Below are 24,059 nucleotides of genomic sequence, written 5' to 3'. Positions count from 1 at the left end.
TTTCCTTATTTAATAGGTCATTACAGAACTGAAGAATTGTTGACAAATGTCAATTCGTTTTATTCTCGCCATTAAAATAATTCGGGAGATACGATCTCCCGTATTACGTGTACGAATTCCTATCCCGAGAACTGGATGAATAGAATAATAATAAAAAAATATGGCTCACGCGCCTTTGAAAATTCAACTATTTAATTCATGAGATAATTAAAAATTAATTCCAGCGTCAGTATTTTCATTATTCTTTCATCAATTCCATCTAATAATTCTGTATTTTTAATATTTGAATTTTACCTTAACAATTTCTTTATTTTTTGCATCAAACTAATTAATAATCACATTTCATCACAGAAAATCTCGAATTTACGATATATTCAATAATATTCAATAGATTTCTCTCCTTTTCCTTATTTAAAGTCATTTAAGAAGTGAAGACATGTTGACAAATGTCAATTCGTTTTATTCTCGCCATTAAAATAATCTATGCGCATGAATTTTCAAAAATTGGATGAATAAAATAATGAAAAAAGAAAAAAATGCTCACTCTTCTCTTCCTTTTTGAAGGTTGATACACTAAATGTGAAGTTACAGTATTAAAAATGCAACTGTTTAATTCATCAGACAATTAAAATTTAACTCAAGAGTGAATATTGTCATTATTCTTTCAAGGACTCCGACTAATTATCCGTCATATTTTAATATTCACATATATCCTACCCGATTTCCTTATTTTTTTTGCACCAAACTAATTACTAATGACATTTCGACACCGAAAAGTCTTCCTCCCACGGTTATTTATGGCACATTCCCTAATATTTAATAGGTTTCGCTCCACTTCCCTATTTATGAGGTCATTAAAGAATTGAAGTTGTTAGATACATATCAACAATGACTGCATCGTTCGTGCAAATTGACAAATGTCAATTCGTTTGTTCCCGCGATTAAACTGTGTTTGGCGATGGGAAATCTTCCTAGAACGCCACATGTTAACAAACAGCTCTATTTTATCCACTCGTGCAAACAATCGTGGGTTTCCAGTGATGTCTTTGTAGAACTCCTCTTTCATTTAATTTCCAGGTAGAAACACAAAATTAAAACCGATGCAACGCCGCTGAATTTTAATTTCTTTTCAATCCTCTTCGGTTTCTTTTTATCTGCTTCCTTGTGTTCAACTCGGCCAGAAGTCGAATTTCACAACAGAATTTATCGTTAAGCGCACTAATTCGGGAAAAACGTGATGAAGTGAGAATACGAAATCAGTGGAGGAATGTTTTTATGAGATTGCAATGTTTTTTTTTTCGATTGATAGTTTCCAGGAATTTGGAATGTTTTTTAAGGCGGGGAAATGGTTATTTAAAATCAGTTGGAATTCGTGAAATTCATTAGTGAGGAAGCATTAATAGGAGTTGATAGCGGATGAATTATAACAAATTCACTGATAGAAAATTATCTCACATTTTTTACGTTAAGGATAGGAGAATCTGAATGCAATATAGTGAAAATGATGATCGATGTTTCACTTTGAACAAATAATATTAATATCCAAATACAAAATTTCTAATATGAATAAAACGAAGCTGTGACTCAATATTCCAAATGAAGTTTTAATTTTTAATTTGGTGCTGAGAACACGAGATGACAATATTCTAAGCACGGAATTATATTGATGAGATGAACAACAGATTAATTGAATTACCGTGTGAATTAACTAAAAATTGATAACAGTGTGGGCACGCACTTTTACCAGAGTATCAACAACCGTTGAATTCCAGAAATTCACACTCTAAAGTGTGTTCTAGAAGGAATTAAATTGTAATTATGATTGAAATCTTATTCAGTGAGCTTAGGAATTAGAACATGAGCAAATCATTTATTGTAATATGAAAATTTAACAGTTGATAAATTGGGACATATGACTCTCATCGGTCATATTGCTTTTTACAATGAGAATGATTATAAATAACTAATTGAAAATTGGATTTAGTTAATGAAAAAACAGTCAATTTCTGGAAAATATTCTTGGAGTATCAGAATAGTTAATCATGAAAAATGTTGAAGCAAATACTCAAATATTCGTCAGTTGAAGAATGTTTTTATGAGATTATAATGTTTTTTTCAATTTATAGGTACCAAAAATTCTGAATCTCGTGTCTAATGAGGGGAAACGATTATTTTAAATCGATTAAAGAGGAATTTATTCGTCATTATTAATAGTAACTAATAGTTTGGGAATTCCAAAAAATTCAGATTTCTCATTTCTCAAATCATATGAAAAATTCGTCACCTTCAGACAGTTCCACTAATTAAACATTATCATTAACTGAAAAATGCGATGAATGCAAGACGTCAGTGGAGAAATATTTTCACGAGATAATGTTTTTTGTTTTCAATTGATAGGTGCCAAGAATTCAGAAAGTCATTTTTCTCTTAAAAGGAAAGAAAGTCATTTCCACTCGATTAAAAGGAATTCATGGATAACTATTAATACGAATTAACAGGTCATGAATTGTTGAGAGAATTTTTAGTACAATTTCTATTATATTTTTTATACAACACTAAAAAACCTTGAAATCGTCTATCTTTCGCTCTGTGTCTATCCATTCCTCTGGTAACCCTATAAAAACCACTGAAAAATAAATCCCCGCGTAAAAAATCAGCTTTCCATCATAAACAAAAAAATCAACATCCTCCCACGAGAAGAATGAGAAATCAATTTCCCCAACCCCTGAGCCCTAATAGCCCCGGAGCAACTTTTTAATGAAAAAAAAATACATACGTATTGTCTCAGATGGATATTCGTCTACCTGAGAATAGCCGAGTCAGCAAGGCCGCGTAGGGCCCCCGTGGGGGGATAGCAAGGGGGTAGAGTAGCGGCGAGGTGGGGGGCGGGAGTCGGCCCCGCGGTGAGGCAGATGCGCCCGCGTTGAAGATGAATGAATGAAAGTATAAGACAGTCGTAAGGAGGCATTCAACAAAACCACCACTCCATCCCAAATTCAAAAACATTTTCTACCTCCACCCGTGCCCTCATCCACTCGGTTTTTTACAATTCAATTGTGCCCCTGTGATTGCATAAAGAGTTGATACTTTTTTCCGTTTATTTTCATTTCTTCTTCGGTATATAATGCCTGCGGTTTTTTCGACACCAGTGAATGGCTGTCGGAAAGATTCTGTGTTTTGGTTTTTTATTTTAGTCAGTAGTTGATATTCGCGAATATCTTCGTGAATTTCATCTGCAGAACTGAGTAAAACAGTGATCTTTGAAATTGTGAAGTGCGAAGATTGAGGGATTAGCTAATTCATCCGACTTTTGAGGACTCTTTACCCGCGAATAATGCCGTCAGTGCATGCAAATCATCACGTCAGGGTGGGAATGCCTAGGAGTCACTATCTCTGGCAGCCCTGGCTCAATTTTGACATTAAAAAAATCTTTGGTACGTATGACGTATGAGAGTTATCGAGAAACCGATGGGTTTCATTTTTTTAATATTCATAATTGTGAAAAAACAATGAAATAAGAAAATTATCAATTGTTTTCGTCGATTAAATAATTGAACAACACGAGAATATCAATATTCGATGTAAAAATAATTCAGATTCTTTATTTTACCTCTCGAATGTCATTATCTCTGGCAGCTCTGGCTCAATTTTGACATTAAAAAAANTTCGTCATTATTAATAGTAACTAATAGTTTGGGAATTCCAAAAAATTCAGATTTCTCATTTCTCAAATCATATGAAAAATTCGTCACCTTCAGACAGTTCCACTAATTAAACATTATCATTAACTGAAAAATGCGATGAATGCAAGACGTCAGTGGAGAAATATTTTCACGAGATAATGTTTTTTGTTTTCAATTGATAGGTGCCAAGAATTCAGAAAGTCATTTTTCTCTTAAAAGGAAAGAAAGTCATTTCCACTCGATTAAAAGGAATTCATGGATAACTATTAATACGAATTAACAGGTCATGAATTGTTGAGAGAATTTTTAGTACAATTTCTATTATATTTTTTATACAACACTAAAAAACCTTGAAATCGTCTATCTTTCGCTCTGTGTCTATCCATTCCTCTGGTAACCCTATAAAAACCACTGAAAAATAAATCCCCGCGTAAAAAATCAGCTTTCCATCATAAACAAAAAAATCAACATCCTCCCACGAGAAGAATGAGAAATCAATTTCCCCAACCCCTGAGCCCTAATAGCCCCGGAGCAACTTTTTAATGAAAAAAAAATACATACGTATTGTCTCAGATGGATATTCGTCTACCTGAGAATAGCCGAGTCAGCAAGGCCGCGTAGGGCCCCCGTGGGGGGATAGCAAGGGGGTAGAGTAGCGGCGAGGTGGGGGGCGGGAGTCGGCCCCGCGGTGAGGCAGATGCGCCCGCGTTGAAGATGAATGAATGAAAGTATAAGACAGTCGTAAGGAGGCATTCAACAAAACCACCACTCCATCCCAAATTCAAAAACATTTTCTACCTCCACCCGTGCCCTCATCCACTCGGTTTTTTACAATTCAATTGTGCCCCTGTGATTGCATAAAGAGTTGATACTTTTTTCCGTTTATTTTCATTTCTTCTTCGGTATATAATGCCTGCGGTTTTTTCGACACCAGTGAATGGCTGTCGGAAAGATTCTGTGTTTTGGTTTTTTATTTTAGTCAGTAGTTGATATTCGCGAATATCTTCGTGAATTTCATCTGCAGAACTGAGTAAAACAGTGATCTTTGAAATTGTGAAGTGCGAAGATTGAGGGATTAGCTAATTCATCCGACTTTTGAGGACTCTTTACCCGCGAATAATGCCGTCAGTGCATGCAAATCATCACGTCAGGGTGGGAATGCCTAGGAGTCACTATCTCTGGCAGCCCTGGCTCAATTTTGACATTAAAAAAATCTTTGGTACGTATGACGTATGAGAGTTATCGAGAAACCGATGGGTTTCATTTTTTTAATATTCATAATTGTGAAAAAACAATGAAATAAGAAAATTATCAATTGTTTTCGTCGATTAAATAATTGAACAACACGAGAATATCAATATTCGATGTAAAAATAATTCAGATTCTTTATTTTACCTCTCGAATGTCATTATCTCTGGCAGCTCTGGCTCAATTTTGACATTAAAAAAATCTTCGGAGTGTTATCGAGAAACCGATGGTTTTTATTTATTTTTATATTAGTAATTAAGAAAAAAAAACAATTAAATAAGAACATGAGCAGTTGTTTTCGTCAATTTAATAATGGAACAAAACGAGAATATCAACATTCGACGTATAAATAATTCAGATTCTTTATTTTACCTCTCGAATGTCATTATCTCTTGAAGCTCTGGCTCAATTTTGACATTTAAAAAATCTTCGGCACGTATTACGTATGAGAGTTATCGAGAAACCGATTTATTTAATTTTTTTAATATTCATAATTATAAAAAACAATGAAATAAGAAAATTATCAATTATTTTCGTCGATTAAATAATTGAACAACACGAGAATATCAATATTCGATGTAAAAATAATTCAGATTCTTTATTTTACCTCTCGAATGTCATTATCTCTGGCAGCTCTGGCTCAATTTTGACATTAAAAAAAATCTTCGGAGAGTTATCGAGAAACCGATGGTTTTAATTTTTTCTTATATTCATAATTAAGAAAAAAACAATGAAATAAGAACATTAGCAGTTGTTTTCGTCAATTTAATAATCGAACAAAACGAGAATATCAACATTCGACGTATAAATAATTCAAATTCTTTATTTTAGCCCTGATTACCCTTTTACCCTCAATTTTGCATTAAAAAAATCTTCCGTAGGCATTACGTATGAGAGTTATCGAGGAACTGATTCATTTTATTTTTTAAATATTCATAATTATGAAAAAACAATGAAATAAGAACATCATCAGTTATTTTCGTCAATTAAATAATTGAACAAAATGAGAATATCAACATTCACCGTAAAATTAATTAAGATTCTTCATTTTACCTCTCAAATGTTATCATCTCTGGCAGCCCTGGCTCAATTTTGCATTAAAAAAATCTTCCGTACGCATTACGTACGAGAGTTATCGAGAAACCGATTTATTTATTTTTTTAATATTCATAATTATGAAAAAACAGTGAAATGAGAACATCATCAGTTGTTTTCGTCAATTAAATAATCGAACAACACGAGAATTCCAACATTCACCGTAAAATTAATTAAGATTCTTCATTGTACCTCTCGAATATTTCGAATTGCCTCCAATGGGAGGGTATTTTCCCATATTTTTTCAGTTATTATTGCTGAAGCCTTCGTGCTGCACCCAAATTACCCCTTTCTCATTGATTTTCGTGTGAATTCCCTATTGAATGATGTGTGGAGGGTGCACCGAGGGTATGGGAGAGTTAAAAAGTTAATTGAGACCGGCTGAAATAGTGGGGGAGGGGGAGGGAGACGCGGCAAGAGAGGAACAACAACAAGTATATCCGAAAAACGTATCCCACCTTATCCTCGAGAACGTTCCATTCATCTTTCCAGCATCCCATCGTCCTTTACGAAAAACCTGTTTCGAACTGCCCCACCGTGCATCCTCTCACAGCTATTAGGCACTTCCTGTCCCGTCCTGGGAACCAAACGTTGCATCTCAAACTACTCTTCCCCTTCGTGCCTCCTGACCCCCCTCCCGCCCCTTCCCCCCACCTTTATTTTACCCTTCTACGTTTTTTTCTCGTGTGTGAATGGAGGAGATACAAAGTTTAGGATTTTTCGAGATTCAACATGCAGATGGACATTCTCGAGTGCATGCAGCGAATGAGATAAGAGAGGAGGAGAGGATGGAGTGGGCTCAGTTTTTAGATTTTTCGTTCGTTATTGAATTCTTATGATTATGACTCTGTCGAATTCCTCGGTTCTAGGTTTAGATTATTTATCGTTTGTTCGGTCATGAGTTTTATTTGGGATAGTTTATCGTTTATTCGGTCGATTTGGAAATATTCGTTGAGTGTCATTAGTTCTTTGTTGATTAGGGAGAATGATTGTGTATTAATTAATTTTTCTCATCTCGAAATCGAGGGGGAGAGAATTTTTGGAGAGGATGATGGAAAATTTCTTTTATAGCTTATGCAATTTATAATAAAAAAGTCTTTTTTTTCTCTAGTATTATTCACTAGGGAGAAAAAATTGTCTTTTTCTTATGATTATGAATCTATCGAATTCTTCGTTTTTAGTTTTATATTATTTATGATTTATTCGGTCATGAGTTTTATTTGGGATAGTTTATCGTTTATTCGGTCGATTTGGAAATATTCGTTGAGTGTCATTAGTTCATTGTTGATTACGGAGAATGATTGCGTATTAATTAATCTCGAAATCGAGGGGGAGAGAATTTTTGGAAAGAATTGTACAAAATTTCTTTTATAGCTTATGAAATTTATAATAAAAAAGTATATTTTTTTATCTAGTATTATTCACGGGGGGGATTGTCATCTTCTTATGATTATGAATTTATCAAATTCTTCATTTTGGGATTTAGATTTTTTGTTATTTATTCAGTCAATTTAAAAAAACTCATTAATTGTGATTTATTGTTTATTGATTACAAAGAATGAATGCCTAGTAATCAATTCTTCTCATCTCGAAATTGTACGATTTTAGGAGAGAATAATGAAAGACTTCTTTTGTAGTTTATGAAATTTATAATTAAAAGGCTCCATTTTTTTTTCTACAATTATCTACCAGGGAGGAAAAATTGTCTTCCTATAATTATGAGTTATCGAACTCTTCGTTTTTATTTTCACATTATTTTCATCATTTATTCAGTGGATTTGGAAATATTCATTAATTGTAATCAATTCTTTATTGATTACAGAGAATGGAATGCGTGTTAATTAATTTTTCTGGTTTCGAACTTGAAAAATTTTAGGAGAGAATGGTGAAAAACTTCTCTTGTAGCTTATGAAATTTATAATAAAAACATCTCTCCACCTTTTTCTCTAGAATTATTCCCTCAGGAAAAAAACTTGAGTTCTCTTCTCTTCACTAATTATGTTATAATTTACACTCCTAGGATATTGTTCCCTCCCATTGACGATAAAAAAGTCAGCTGGCATGTGAAATGATATAAGACAGCTTTAGATTTTTTGTCCGTTATGGAATTCTTAAGATTATGAGTTTGTGGAATTCCTCGTTTTTAGGTTTAGATTATGTGTCATTTATTCGGTCACGAGTTTTATTTTGGACAGTTTATCGTTTATTCAGCCGATTTGGAAATATTCATTAAGTGTAATCAATTCTTTGTTAATTACAGAGACTGAATCCGTATTAATGAATTCTTCTCATCTCGAAATCGAAAGATTTTTAGGAGATAATGGCGAAAGACTTCTTTTTTTTTATTTTTTTATTTTATAATAAAAAAGTCTCGATTTTTTTCTCTAGAATTATTCACTGGGGGGGATTTTCTTACTCTTCCGATTATGAGTCTACAGAATTCTTCATTTTTAGTTTCATATTATTTATCATTTATTCAGTCATGAGTTTTTCTTCTAGATAGTTTATCATTTATTCAGTCGTTTTGAAAATATTCATTAATTGCAATTGTGTCTGAACTACAGATAATGGATATCTATTAATTAATTCTTTTCCTCTCGAAACCGAACGATTGTAGGAGAGACTGTAGAAAGACGTCTTTTACAATTTATGAGATCTTTAATAAACAGTCTCTATATTTTTCTCTGGAATTATTCACTACAGGGAAAAAATTAAGTTGTTCTGTTCTCCCCACTGATTATTTTATAATTTACACTCCTACAGGATATTTTCTCTCTCATCTTGTAAAATAAAAAAGTCGGTTGGGATGTGAAATAATATAAAACAGTTTTACATTTTTGTCTGTTATTGAATTCTTGAGATTATGATTCGGTCGAATTCGTCGCTTTTAGTTTTAGATTATTTATCATTTATTCAGTTGATTTGGAACTGTTCAGTAATTCTAATCAAGTCCGAAGAAATTTTTCCTCCCATCTTCTAAGATTAAAAACCGAAATGAAAGCCGACTGGGATATGAAATGACATAAAACAGTTTCGATTATTAATCATTTATTCAGTTGATTTGGAAATATTCGTTAAGTGGAATTAATTCTTTGTGGATTACAGAGAATAAATGCGTATTAATAAATTCTTCGCATCTCGGGATCGAACGATTTTAGGAGAGAATGTGGGAATGTGGGAAGACTTCTTTTACAGCTTATGAAATTTATAACAAAAAAGTCTTTCCATCCTTTTCTCCAGAATCATTCACTAGGGAGAAAAAATTGACTGACTCTTCACTAATTACTTTATAATTTACAGTCCTGAGAAGTTTTCCCTCCCATCATGGGAGATAAAAAACCGAAATGAAAGTCGACTGGGATGTGAAGTGACATAAGACTGTGTTAGATTAGTTGTCCGTTATTGAATTCTTCTTTTTTAGCTTCAGATTATTATTTTTTTTATTTTTAACGGAATTCGTTGCAAGTCCGAGAACTTGCAACTGGCTATCGCCCGAGGGCCTTCAGCCAGTTTCAGATTATTTATCATTTATTTCGTCACGAGTTTGTTATCGCAGATTTAGGGATGACGAAGACAATTTGAATTGGATTTTGATTGGAATTGCCGATTTTTTTCAGAGAGGGTACATAATACGTGATTTGGAAGGATTTATTAATTGTAATTAATTCTTTATTGATTACAGAGAATTAATGCCTATTAACCCTTAAGTGGTCGCAGCTCTCCACCGAACGTAGTTGGTCGCACGGTAAGAGAATCCTCGCCCCGGGTATTTTACGATTTCGAGAGAAAAAAAGTTGTACAAAAAAAAATTATTTCACGTTCACAGGTAATTTTGATCTTTCAATGAATAAAAAATGGGGGTATGGAAGGAGTTAAATATGGGGATTTTCAGCGAGTCGAGTTTTCAGAAGATTTTAATAATCCATTGGTGCAAGTCTGGATTAAAAAAACAGATGCTGATGTGTTCCATATATTTGAAAGTAGGAGTACAAATTTTTATGGATTTTTTATTCACAAAGTTTCCGAGTGAAACAAAAAAATTAAAAAACGGCGGGGGTTCCCTCATTATGCGACCACTTAAGGGTTAATAAATTCTTTTTATCTCGAAATCGAAAGATTGTAGGAGGGAATGTGGAAAAACTTCTTTTATAGCTTATGAAATTTATAACAAAAAAGTCCATCTTTTTCTCTAGAATTATTCACTAGGGAGAAAAAAATTAGTTGTTCTGTTCTCTTCACTAATTATTTTAGAATTTATCCCCTAAAAAAATTGCCGTCTAAATTTTGGGGAAATTTTACAAAATTGAAAAATTATCTAAGTAATAATTTATCAGAAATCAAAATAATATTAATAAAACATGAATATTATTTTGATATTTTTAATGATTCTTTGTTTGAAATTTCTTCGCCTTGGGAACTTTTGGAGTCGTAGGAGCATAATGATTTATTCAAAATCAAGTGAACTATTTTTTTATTGTTTCAAATTCCGATAAACAAGAATGCACGAGTCTGGGAGTGATGTTTTTGGAGTTTTTAAAAATTTTATTCCAAATTTCTTGGAAAAATTTCTCAATTAAAATAGTCAATACAAATCAAGTTCCAAAAATTTCAATGAATTCCGTCGTCCGTTTGAAATTTCGAATCGGTGACAGAATGGAAATAATTATGACAATTAAAATGACTGTTTTGAGTCTTTACCTGGTTCAAAAACCAAATCAATACAATTATTGTTTTTTTTTTCAATTTATTTGAATCTAAAAGTTCCGAAGACTCAGAAATTTCTAGATCCCCTCAACAAAATAGAAAAATTCCGTCAGGGCGTGATGTACTTGAAATTTCTTTAAATTTTATTCCAAATTTTTTGGAAAAATTTCTCAATTAAAATAGGCAATACAAACCAATTTCCAAAAATTTCAGTAGATTCACTCGTCAGTTTGAAATTTCGAATCGGTTACAGAATAGAAATAATTATGGCAATGGAAATGACTGTTTTGAGTCTTTACCTGGTTCAAAAATCAAATCAATGCAATTATTGATTTTTTTCAATTTATTTGAATCTAAAAGTTCCGAAGTCTCAAAAATGTCTAGATCCCCTCAACGAATTGGAAAAATTCCTTAAATATTAATTTATCCAACAAAAGATCAACTTGTGATCATTAAAAAATGAGTATTATTTTGATATTTGGAATTACCTTTCGTTTGAACGAGCTAATAAACAATTTTTTAATTCTGGATAAAATTCTTCGTCTTGAGAACTTTTGGACTCGTGTTAGAATGATGATTCATTCAATATCAAGTGAAGAAATAATATTTTTCATGTTTCGAACCCCGATAAACAAGAATGCACGAGTCAGGAGACGATAACGAATGGTTTTTCGCATTTATTTGTGCAGAGGAGAGGCCGAAGACGACGAGTCTGCATAGAAAACCGAGCAGTGCGTGGCGGCGAGAGCGTAGGAGGGATCCGATTCAGAGTGAGGCCCTCGATATGTCCGCTACCCGTGTCCATCATCACACCAGGCCCAGTGTTATCGTTCCCACTGCACCTCAACCTGGTACGGAATACAAATAATCTCATTAATCCCCACTACGAAATTCCATTCATGAGAACAAAGTTCGAATGACTATCATCGTGATGAATACTTTACAAATTGAGAATAAAATTTGTTATCTCAATGATGACGAATAATTCTGTGACAATCGAATGATTCAATGGAGTGGAAACTCATCAATTCCATTCTGTATCAGTGCAAAACGAAGTTGTAAAATAGAAATGTAATGAGTCATGTCACATGACTATTTTTTCAAATCACATTTTTCTTGAGTGAAGTGAAATTATTCTGTTCGATGGGAAACATTATTGCTGGGACTGAGGAAATTTATGAAGAAATGTCTGGAGTTTTTTTTAGGTGAAAAAATTCTCTGTAGAAATGTCTTTTTAAAAGCATTTGTAATTGAGAAGAAGTTTGGATTTTTTTTGTTGGACATGAAGTGAATTGTTTTCAGATGAATTGTTTTCACATTTTTTTTCAAAATTTGATAATTGTGAGGTAATTCAGCATCAATTCGGTTGCAAAGTGATGAAATAAGATGAATCCACTGAACTTTAGTCCACGTTTTTTATGAATAACTCCAAATCTAATGAAGATAGCGATATTTTTGTGAAGACCTTTTTTGTAGAGATGAATGAGAGCCACAAAAAAGGTTCCCACGAAAATTTGTCTACCTCCACTAGATTCTGAGATATTCATGAATAGCTAAAGGATGATTTTTTATTAAACATGAAGTTGTCTTAATGACGAGTGATTTTATGAGAAAATATTAAAATATCATTTGTATAGTTGATGTAATTTTGTACAGATGAATTTTTTCACATATTTTCTTCAAAAGTTGGGTATTATGGGGATTATTTATCATCAATTTAGTTGAAAAGTGATGAAATAAGACGAATACACTCAACTGTAGTTCACGTTTTTGATAAGTAACTCCAAATTTGATGGAGATAGCAAAATTTTCATGAATACCTCGTTTATAGAGCAGAATAAGACCCACAAAACGGGTTTTTACAAAAATTTATCTAATTTAGCTCAAATTAATCTCATTGGAGATTTAAATCTGAAATGAATTCTAAAGTTGGGTTTGTGTTCAATCGACACTCTAATATTATTGATAATAACTAATCTAGAGGTCCAAAAATAACACAAAGTCTTATGAGAAAATCAATTTTCCATCTTAGGAAGAAGATTGAAATCTTCAAAAAATTCCGAAAAATCAGAGAGAATAAATAAAAATTCTGTGTCCAATATAAAAATTATCGTCAGTGTCAATCTTTTGTTATAAATAATTTATGTTTCTGCGTGCTTGAAATGGCGTGTTATGTCGAAACACCCTAGTCAAACGAGAGACTATTGTTTAAAAAAATAATTGGAGAAAGAATTTAATGGATAAATTTCAAAAAAAAAAATTATCAATGGTGAATACATTTTTTGGGCTTTTTGGATTCTATTCACACTATTCCAAAGTGATCAACACAATAAATTATGCTTTATTTTTTAAATGAATTAAGAAATGAACGAAATAAATTAACGAAATTATTAACAATAGCGATAATATTATAATTAATAATTCATTGATTGATTCATTTATTTAGGGAATAAATTGATGATTTATCCTTTCAATCTCAGGAGCGACAAGTGACGACACAGCTGTGACACCTACCCCAAGTGCAACCCCCTCGACAGCGATAGGCGGCCAGAGAACCGGAATTAGAAATCCGTCTGGTGTTAGTGATCCAGCCATAGACGAGCACTTCAAGAGATCGTTGGGCCTCGCGGAGTACGCCGCCGTCTTCAATGCTTCCTCCAACGCTGACAGAGAGACAGGACTCAGCGGTAATTACTCTCATCCCTGCAAGACCCTGAAGCTTCCTAATCCAATAACAAGCTATCGAAACCTGTCACTTCCTCGCATTTTTGAATTTGCCTCGAGAACGAGCGGTTGTACGAGAAAACACCACAGAACCTTTTTTGTAGCCGACGAAATTTCCCACAAAAAATGTCTGATGATGATTTTTCGTAGGACCACCCGTGAAGGAGATAATGCCGCATTTACCAAGACTGAAAAATGGCCAAGTGCACAATCGTTTTGTTTTTTTTTATTCAGTCGTGTTTTAATGATCGATTATTGAATTGGATTGTTTTATAAAAAATTATTTGTTATTCCAGTGGACGATCACTTCGCTAAGGCCCTCGGCGACACATGGGCGAGGCTGCAAGCAAATGGAAACAAGGAGTCAACATAACGAAAGCGAAAAAAATCATCGAGAATCACAAAAAAAATATCTGAAAAAACTTAATCCCCTCCTTCTTTCCATTAGTTATTATTTAGCTACTAACTCACCAGCTAAATAAGTACGTTAGGGTGGTATAAGTCTTACCAAGTGTCTGATGTACCCAAGTATTTCATTAATTTTCCACTTCACTAAAAACTAGAAAAAAAAACAAAATGCTGAAAACTCAATGAATTAATCATAGGATATCGAAAGTCAATTATATCGAGGATAACGTTAAAAATATGTTAAATATTGTACATAAAACAATCACGAGACTCTGGTTCCTCTGCAGCTGTCACAGTTGTTGCTAATTGCGAAGTAAATTTATTTATTATCCAATTTTGAAATTCCGGAGTTGTCAATCAGTATCGTTAAGATTTGGAGGTAATTGGAAATATGAAATATTATAGAGTTTTTTACACAGCCAGGTGTATCTGTTTACGTAATGTAAGGATAATATTATGTATAGAGTATACATTGTGATTATATGAATATATATTGAGGGAATGTATCCGATGTGATCGGTGGATAATTTTTCTGCGTTAATGAGAGGATAAAAATATTGAGGAATAAATTATAAACAGATATTACGAGAGTTCTGATGGTAATTTTTTTTTACCAGCGCATTAATTTGTTGAATATTGTGAACTATTCCCCCACATTTTGCAATCGTGCACGAAAAAATTTTATAGAAAAATTGCATTGCAATTCCAATTCTTTTTTTTTACATTGAAAACTTCGGGGGATTATTTGTGTGTTTTTCCTAATAGAAGCCTTTGGTGAAAAATATTCTATAGAAATTTTTCGACTCGAATTTTCTTTCGAAGATTTTTTCTCTGATTTTTTTAATGGAAAGAGGAGAAGAATGGAGCGAGAAAACTTGCAGAGAAAGGTAAATTATATTAATTATTTCTATCGGCCGTGTTTTCCATTAAAGAAATAGAATTCAGTACCGAAGTGGTAAAACGGCTTAAGTGAACTTATCTCCCAGTTGAGTTTTTGAAGAATATTTCTGAATCTAAGAGAAATAGCGAAATTCTCGTAATGACATTTGTTGTAGCTCTCAATCGGCTCTACAAAAAAGGTTATAACAAAAATTTTGCTATCTCCCTTCGATTTCGAGATATTAATTGAAAACTGGCCAATAGACAAAATTGACTTGTACCGTTTTACCACTTTGCTACTGAATTCAATAGAAAGAAAAAAGTAGAAATAACTTGAAAAAATTATCTCGAGAAATTCCTATAGAAAATGTCTCAATGAAAAAAATTGTTTAGAAAGAAGAAATTCTACTCATTTTCCTATAGAATAGTTTTTATTACATTTTCTATAAAAAAAATAATAGAATATGAATTAAAAGTTCATTATAAATCCTATAGAATTTTCTGTCGAATTCGCCAGGTATTTCAATGAAGTTTTTTCGTGCGACATTATTTAATGCCTCAGTAATTCATCTTCTAGTAATTAGGGTATTACCTCGGATAAACACAAGGAATACATTTTCTTTAACGGCGCAATTGGTTTTCTTGTATGTCTTCTGACATGGGAGAGTACCAAGAGGAGCAGTACTGATTTCAAATGGTGCTAGGACGTTTGAAAGGAACCCCAGCACTCACAGAAGTCAGTACCTCTGCCTTCTCACTTAATCGTCACTTCGACAAAGTTTTTAACAATCTCCAAGCTGGTTCATTCAGTCTTTCACGGGCTAAGGATTTTCTCCGTGTTTTTTTTTGTGGAAAAAAAATAATTGCACTCAAACACCGAAGAACATGCGCACGAGAGGAGTGCGATCAGGCTTTTGTCAGACGAAATACTACTGTTTTGTGGTTCTCACATTGTGAGGCTCAGATGGACTGATGCAAAGATGTATCACACGAATGTTGATTTTGAGCATTGCAATTTCCACAGGAAGGAGGCAAGCTGTGAGGTGGAGTGAGATCAAATGATTTTTTAATTCAGGAGCGAAGCGGTAAAACGGTTCAAGCGAATTTTGACGATTGGTCAGTATTCAATAAATATCTCGGAATCTAAGGCAAATGGCAAAATTTTTGTTATAACATTTTTTGTGGGGCGCATTCAGAGCTGTAGAAAAGGTTATTATGAAAATCTCGATATTTCCCTTAGATTCGGAGATATTCTTCGAAAACTCAGCGAAGAGTCGACTTTTTAGTGTTTTTCTTGTTTTTGTGGGAATTCTGGGGAATTTGGACTGTTTTCAAGAGCATTGGCTCATTTTATTGGACGAAATTTCACTTTTTGTTGAGTGTCTCGAAATTTATAAGGGGAATAAAGAAACTCATGGGGTTTTTACTACCGAATGGAAACTTTGTAATCGTCCGATTTTCGCATTTTGTAATTTTGATTTCAATTGATGTAGAGTGGTCTGAAACCTAGAAATACGAAATACTTCCTCTCATGTAATAAAGGTTTGTATTGAAGATGGGCTCAATCACACTCAAAGTCAGTAGTTTCGGGGACATTCAACTTTTTCTAAAAATCTGTTATATCCAATTCACGAAGAGAAATTTTCTAGAAAAATTGTAGTACGAGTACTGGAAAAAATCGCAATCCAGCGGCTGTGAAAAATTGTAGTTCTGTTAGGGTAAAATTTCTTGGTATTTCCGGTAAAATTTTTAGTGCCGGCACTGGAAGTTTTTCCTGGCCGTCACTTTGCGCCTCTTTTCCCGTGCTAGCAATAGAATTTTTATAAAAAATTTCTCTCCGTGTATCTTTAAAATTGCTGGACCGATTTCGATTTTTTTTAAATATTCGTCTCGATGTCCTCTCCCTAGATCAATAAAAACATACATCCGTTTAAACAAAGTTATATTTAAAAAATCTTGAATATCCTTGAAACTCCAGAAGCGATTTTTTTATGCTGTTGAAAATCGGTCTCTTTAGTGGTTCAGTATTTCTTCTTTGGTTTTGAAACATTCACCGAGAATTCGTCTGTTCTTCAGTTGATTTATACTACTTTGCAAGCTTAGTTCAGTTGAAATCAGTCTGCTTTATGATTTTACAAAGTATCTGTTTCACTTCGCCTTCTCAATAGTTTGAAAAGACTCATTTGTTTTGGAGAACAGTAACTTCGCCTTGTTTTCAGTTTTTGCAGAATATTTTGCAACATATGAGGGGAATCTCAATTTTTATAGTCAAAGATTTTCTCATAATTCTCTCATTCTACTCATGGGGTTTGGGATTTGGGGTTTTGCATGAAAAATTTTATTACGGGATATAAAAATTGGATGAACAGTGTCAGACACTTATATTTTTTATGTGAATGCATAATGAAAAATCGAGGAGTTAAAAACGATTTTAAATCGCTGTATTACGGCGTCATAATGCATACGTTTTTATTATATTTAATTCCCGTTAACATCTCGGGTTTTCATGATTTCTCAAAATAAAAAAATCAAAAAGGTATCGGTTATTCTCCTAATAAAATAATTTCTCAGTTTCGTAATTTCATTCAATAAAAAAAATCATGCAACAACCAATTTCAAAATATTCATCAAAAACTCACATCTCAAGGAAAGTTGACTCATTCCGTTTCACCCACTTCATCACAACCGATAGATAAATTTTCACTCATTAAACTTAGCAAAAAAAACTTGAAAACACTAAAAAAGAGGCAATGTACCTCAACTAATAATTTCCTGCACCAATTTTTTATTCCCAACGTTAAAAAAATTACTTCATCAATGTATGACGTTGTGAACAAAATTTCATAGAAAAACCTAGTGAATTGGATAGAAAATTTTATTGGATTTTTATTCTGTTGTATTTTATTGAAAATTCTATTAGTTTTTGGTCGATTCTATTGAAGAATTCCGCAACTTAATTGCGTTCTCCAACAAAAAATGCCCAATAGAACCTATTTTGTAGCGAAGCGGCAAAACAATTTGAGTCGACTTAGCACTTAGCTGAGTTTCCAGGGAATATCTCCGAATCTAAGGGAGATATCGAAATTTTCGTAACAGCCTTTTCTGTAGAACTCATTCCGCTCTACAAAAAAGATAATGACAAAAATTTTTCTATCTGCCTTAGATCCCGAGATATTCATTGAAAACTGACCTTTCTTCAAATTCCCCCACCTGAATTTTCCTATTTTTTTCACTCTATTTTTCTTCTCTTTTCATTAAACAAATCGAACAAAAAACTTGGAAAATTTGAGTCTAGGAATTTCTATAGAAAAAAACCCAATTAAATAAGATCTATCAATTTTTTCTATTAAATATTTTCCGTTAAAAAATTCAATTAAAAAAAAAAATGCGCAAATAAGTTTCTTCAATAAAATCGACCAAACACTGAAATTCAACAGAAATCCAATAAAATTTGAAAAACTAGCAAATTCGGTGGTTTTTTTTTTGTGAATTTTTTTTTCGTACGTGGGAGAATGGAACTGCTGTTCATAACGCACTAGGGACGACATAGGTGGGCCCCGAGAGACGAGCAACCGAGAGACACTGTCCCAGGAGCGCTCGGATGGCTTCCTATATGCTGGCAGCCTGTTCACTTGCCGTAAAGCAAAATGGTAACTTAATATTAGACTTGAATATAAGTACGGTAATCCCACACCACAGTCCAAAGTAAGTCTACACCTATCCCGACGTCCTTCCTCCCTCCTCCCCGCGCCGGCTGTTTTTTTCTCCTCTCCTTTTAATTATGTTCCTTTTTTCGCCTCGTCCTTAGACTGTCGCCCGCCCTGAGGTGTAATAATGCCACTGGGTGGACACTGAACACTGCGTCCTGGGCAATTGCAACCTCATCTCAGTTATTGTCCCATTGTTTTCCGACTTTTGTAGTTTTGTTTAGTTCTGGGTTTTGATTTTTAATGGAATTGTAACTGAATATGACTCTAGGAGAGAAGTTGGCGGAACGTATTTCAAAATGTTACTGTGATGTTGAAGGGGGAAATGTGATATGAGTTTTCTAGCTCTCGAGGGATTTTTTTTCGTTTTTTAAACAATAGGTTTTTGCAAACAATCATAATTATGATCATCATGATTTTAATTATGATTGGTATTAAAACCTAGTTTGATAACATATATTGCAAGTTTTTTCTCCCAAATTAAGAACAGAGACTTTCACATTTTGTCATTAAATCGGGTGAAAAAATATAAAAATGTTAAAGTCATGAGAACAGTTCAAATGAAGTTTTGTAAAAAAGCTGTTTGTTTTGTGAAATTCCCTGCTTATGAATAAATAATGGAAGTCGTGTATTTACTATTTAATGAAAGGTGCTAATCCTCACAAATTGCAATTTTTCAACCACTTTATGAATTTCCCTTAAAAAAATTAGGCTTCATAATTTTTTAAATATTTTAAATGGTTGTCAACGGTTCGCACTGGTTATTAAAGTTTGCAATCGCTCGAAAATTATTATAACAAATCAGTTCGTATTCTCATCTTATTTCCAATAAAATTCTTCACCTTCAGTTGCATAATTCGCGATCATAAATCTCTTAAACTTCTCAACGAAATCAAATTATTTCCAGATCGCGAAAAATATTTGAGAATTGACAAAACTATTTGCTTTGTTTTTTCAAGCTTCATCGACGTCAATTGAAAGATGGGGAAGGGGTGCATGAAGTCATGACGAAGTAGTGTTTCCTCGCAAGTGAATAACAAATCCATTGATCATTTGTTTATATTTTACATCCCAGGCGTATCTTGTTTCGGTACCAGCCAGGTGACCACAGAGTCTGCACGGCATCGTTTTCCTCTCCTTTTTATTTCCATAACCCTTTTTTTCCCCTCTAAACCGTAACGCTATCGGCCCCACATGTCTCACTCGAGTGTAAACTAATATATATCCTATCTCCTCAAATCCAAAACAACGAAACCGGAAAAACAACGAAAACGTGTGAAGTCTCAGTACATTGAGAGAAAAAATTTGTTCTGCCGAAAAATTATATGTTCCGGTGACGAAATCTTAGATCTTTTGTAATGTTGAAGCAATGTTTTGTAATCTTTTGTAAATTTTAGTAGCGAAGCGCTAAACCGGTTTAAGTCGATTTTGACTTTTGACCAGTTTTTGATGAATATCTTGGAATCTAAGAGAGATAGCAAAATTTTTCTTATGACCTTTTTTGTAGAGCCAAAGGAGGGCTGTAAAAAAGGTCATGGCAAAAATTTCTCTATCTCTTTTAGATTCCGAGATATTCGTCAACAACTGACCAACAGTCAAAATCGAATTAAGCCGATTTACCGCTTCGCTACTGAACTGAAGATCATATACAATTCAATTTCAATAGATTGAGAATTCAGAAAAGATGTTGCCTGAATTTTCAAAATTCAAGCTTTCATTGAAAAATCAATGATTATTTAACATAAAAAACCCAATTTTCGTAAATTTTCATGATTCAGATAAAAAATACGGAACGCTGTGGAAAAATTCCGTGACAGTTCCGTGAAATTTCCTACAACCACATCTCGCTCCGGAATTACGGAAAAGATGGGTAATTTTTATTGAATATTTCACGGAGAGAAATTTTTTAGAAAAATTCTAGTGCTAGCACGAGAAAAGAGGCGCAAAGTGACGGCTAGGAAAAAATTCCAGTGCCAGCACTAGAAATTTTATTGGGGAAAACGCGAATTTTTCCCCGTATTTCTGTGAAAATTTCACAGAAATCCCCAGAAATTTTCCGAATTTTCCAGAAATTTTTTTTTTCAGAAATTTTTTATTCCCCAGAAATACCAAGAAATTTTACCTTAACAGCACTAGAATTTTTCACAGCTGGTGGATTGTGATTTTTTCTAGTACTCGTACTAGAATTTTTCTAGAAAATTTCTCTCCGTGTTCTTTCCGTGTATCTTTACACGTCTTTTAGATACGTAATTTTTATTGAATAGTGCTCTCCGCGCAGCGTAGCGCGTCGCGACGCCGCTCGGCCTTGCATCGAAATCCCTGGATTCCACCCCCATTTCGTGGTGCACGTCCATCAGCATGAAATAAAATCCCCCATCATCAGCGCAATTGCCAGTCCCCATGGAAAATACAAATCCCATGATGTAGTGACGATATTAGCGACGAAAAAAAGATCCAAATGATAGTCGAAAATCCTTTATGCAACGATCGATCAAATAAACTTCAAACTTCTGAACTTCTTCTCACGCGTATTTATGACGTATTTAGGTCGCTCGATCCACAAATCTCTCATCCCCACATTTTTCTTCATCGGAGAATGTTGAAATTAAATAAAAATGAAATTAAATGGATCGAAATATAATAGTAAAATAGCAAAACAGGGTTTAATGTTTAATCTCCGATATCTTCTGATGGAACCATCCGATTTGGGCGAGTCAGATCTCATTTTCAAGGTATTTTCATAAGCTTTACAATGAGATCAGACTCGTCAAAATCCACTCAGCCAATGTCGAGATATTCAATCTTAAAGACCTCACCCTCAAAACTTCACTCGCACAATCCTAACAATGAAAAAACAGCAGCAAAATTATCAGAATCAAACGATTTGGACTAAACTGGTTTCGTTTTGTGGGGAATTGAGAACCTAGGATAAGTGCATTCTTTTCGAAAATGCATTTTTTTTGTTAAATCGCTTCCCAACAATTTTCGGAAGCGATTGGGCTAAACAAATTGTTATCGAAAACAATGCACTTATCCTAGTTTATCAATTCGCGACAGTTTTTGAAGCTTAAAAAATCCATTAAAAATGACAACAACATTTTGGAAATTGAAAAACTCTCTGTCGTGTCCGCAACGCCAAAAAAACACGAATGAAATGTTCAATAGAAAAACCTACCAAATTCGCTAGACAATTCTATTGAATTTCTATTAAATTTCGTACTAGTTTTTGGCCGATTCTATTCAAATGTTCAATAGCAAACATTCTATAGAAAAAGCTGAAAGAATTCGAGTTTTCTATATAATTTCCGCTCACTCTCAAACCATCACTCATCAATTTTAACAAAGAAAAAACCGTCAAAATGATCAGAATCAAATGATTTCAATAGAAAATATTCTATAGAAAACGTCAATAGAATTCGATTTTTTCTTATCCTCTTATTTTCGTCAGATATTTTCTATAGAATTTCCCTCGGCTCAAATTCCCCAGATTTTTTGTTTGATATTCTTAATGAAAAGGAAATTTGAGCCGAGGAAATTCTATAGAAAATATCTGACGAAAATAAGAGGATAAGAAAAAATCGAATTCTATTGACGTTTTCTGTTGAGATATTTTCTACAGAATTTCCCTCGGCTCAAATTTCCCAGATTTTTTGTTTGATTTTCTTGATGAGAAGGAATTTTGAGCCGAGGAAATTCTATAGAAAATATCTGACGAAAATAAGAGGATAAGAAAAAATCGAATTCTATTGACGTTTTCTGTTGAGATATTTTCTACAGAATTTCCCTCGGCTCAACTTTCCAAGTTTTTTTGCTTGATTTTCTCAATGAAAAAAAAAAAAAAAAAAAAAAAAAAAAAAAAAAAAAAAAAAAAAAAAAAAAAAAAAAAAAAAAAAAAAAAAAAAAAAAAAAAAAAAAAAAAAAAAAAAAAAAAAAAAAAAAAAAAAAAAAAAAAAAAAAAAAANTGAGCCGAGAAAATTCTATAGAAAATATCTGAAGAGAATAAGTTACACAGAAAAATCAAAATATATCGACTTTTTCTATTGAGCATTTCAATAGAATCGGCCAAAACCTAACATAAATTTCAATAGAAATCCAACACAATTTTCCAACGAATTCGCCAGCTTTTCCGTTCAACTTTTCCGTCCGCGAAATCCAAAACCAAAGTTTCCTCCCCTCACTTTCCCGCCCCAAAAACCCCTCAAAAAAAATTTCAACTCCAAAAAACTCTCACCCTCAGTTCTCCCTGCAAAATCCACAATTGAGCAATTTCCCCCCCACAATTCCAAATCCGGAAAAATCCCGTGCAATCCATTTCCGTTAACCCACATTTTGCGTCGTTTTCCGGTGGGAAAAGGAAATAAAGGCGCAGGACATGCAATTTCATTTACCTCGCAATAGGTGAGTGGCGCTTGCGCCCACACTAAAATTCAAACCATAAATGCTCTCTAAAAAATATCACACACACCTCATTACCAAAATCCGCAATTACCAAAGTGGCGAAAAAAGAGAAGTAAAAAAATTCTAAAAAATTCACAGTGAAAATCTCAATAAATAATATTTCGAAATACGTATAACCGTAGAGCATAGCAAACTCGTAAACTCGGGACACGACTGATCGAGTGACCGAGGGGGTAGTCATCGCGGGGAGTAAACCCCTCCTGTTTCCATACAGCTTGTATAGAATTACGGTTTGTGCTGCTGTGGTACTGGGACCCCGTTTTTACTCCTCGTCGCTTTTTTTCCCCCTTTTGGACATACGGAATGAAGAGAGCGAGGTGGCGAGAGAGAGAGGGAGATGGAGCATGCAACATACGAAGAGCGAGAGGTGATATTGGGGGGCAACGGACATTATTGAAGGGGAGAAGAAGTGGCCCGCCTTTTTTCCCCCCTTCAACAACCCCCTCTCTCCCATCGTGTTCTCTTTATTCTCGCATCTCTCTCTCTCCCCCGGTCTTTTTTTCACCGAACTCACGCTCGCGTGAATCATGCATATCGATTTTCTCTGGTTTCTGCCGGAGTGGAACGCACCGGAGGGATTTTTAGGTGCTGATTTTTAGGGTTTTTCGGGGGTTGGCTTTCAAGGATTCGATGATCTGTTGTTGGCTCTGCGGGGGTCGGGGTCTGGAGGGTTTTTTTATTCGATGAAGATGATTTCATTTTATTTTCGAAGGAGCCAACAGATCGAGGCCAATTACAGGATCGAATCACAACGTTCGTAAAGTTTAAGAATGAAATTATTAATACGCAAAATTTGTGGAAAGTATTACTCAAATTAAATAATTCGATAAGTTATACGAGTAAATATCATATCTGTATAACTTACAGAACTTTAACTTTAGCTTTTGACGTGATTTATTGCAAGAAACATACATTCTTACAAATAGCCATTGCCCGAGGGCCTTCAGCCTAGAATACACTTTTTTGTACAGTATAAAATTATCTCTATCACGAGTTGTGTATATGTGGTTCAATGTTGATGATAGTTAGACTACAGAACTTTATTTTATTCTTTCTCGAAGATTTCTAATGGGGCGATTTTTGAATGAAAGGGACGAGGATAGGAATAGCGGCCTTTCAGTATTTAGTGAAAGTGCGAAAGAGTCAGTAAATA

General features: G+C 33.7%; 1 protein-coding gene across 2 annotated transcripts; it reads left to right on the top strand.

Annotated features, from left to right (window-relative positions):
* The first annotated feature begins 2,978 nt into the window (after positions 1 to 2,978).
* On the top strand, positions 2,979 to 14,452 carry LOC107035703 (transcription cofactor vestigial-like protein 4). Of its 2 annotated transcripts, none has more exons than XM_015253252.1 (4): positions 2,979 to 3,434; positions 11,420 to 11,581; positions 13,211 to 13,417; positions 13,751 to 14,452. In XM_015253252.1, the coding sequence occupies exons 1-4, from the start codon at positions 3,335 to 3,337 to the stop codon at positions 13,825 to 13,827; spliced, it is 546 nt and encodes a 181-aa protein (XP_015108738.1). In that variant the 5' UTR covers positions 2,979 to 3,334; the 3' UTR covers positions 13,828 to 14,452. The 2 variants fall into 2 exon arrangements, with proteins under 2 accessions (XP_015108738.1, XP_015108737.1); XM_015253251.1 differs by lacking the exon at positions 2,979 to 3,434 and adding an exon at positions 4,447 to 4,902.
* The last annotated feature ends 9,607 nt before the right edge of the window (positions 14,453 to 24,059 follow it).

This window comes from Diachasma alloeum, unplaced genomic scaffold (assembly GCF_001412515.2).
Source record: "Diachasma alloeum isolate Michigan unplaced genomic scaffold, Dall2.0 Dall_scaffold_00200, whole genome shotgun sequence".
Classification (NCBI taxonomy): Eukaryota; Metazoa; Arthropoda; class Insecta; order Hymenoptera; family Braconidae; genus Diachasma; species Diachasma alloeum.
This window is presented reverse-complemented; position numbering and strand designations above follow the sequence as displayed.

Excerpts from the sequence above, each read along its gene's own strand:
- LOC107035703 (XM_015253252.1), top strand. The coding sequence starts at position 3,335 with ATGCCGTCAGTGCATGCAAATCATCACGTCAGGGTGGGAATGCCTAGG. Across the intron at positions 3,435-11,419 it reads TGACATTAAAAAAATCTTTG|AGGAGAGGCCGAAGACGACG; the intron begins GTACGTATGACG and ends TTATTTGTGCAG. Across the intron at positions 11,582-13,210 it reads TCCCACTGCACCTCAACCTG|GAGCGACAAGTGACGACACA; the intron begins GTACGGAATACA and ends TTTCAATCTCAG.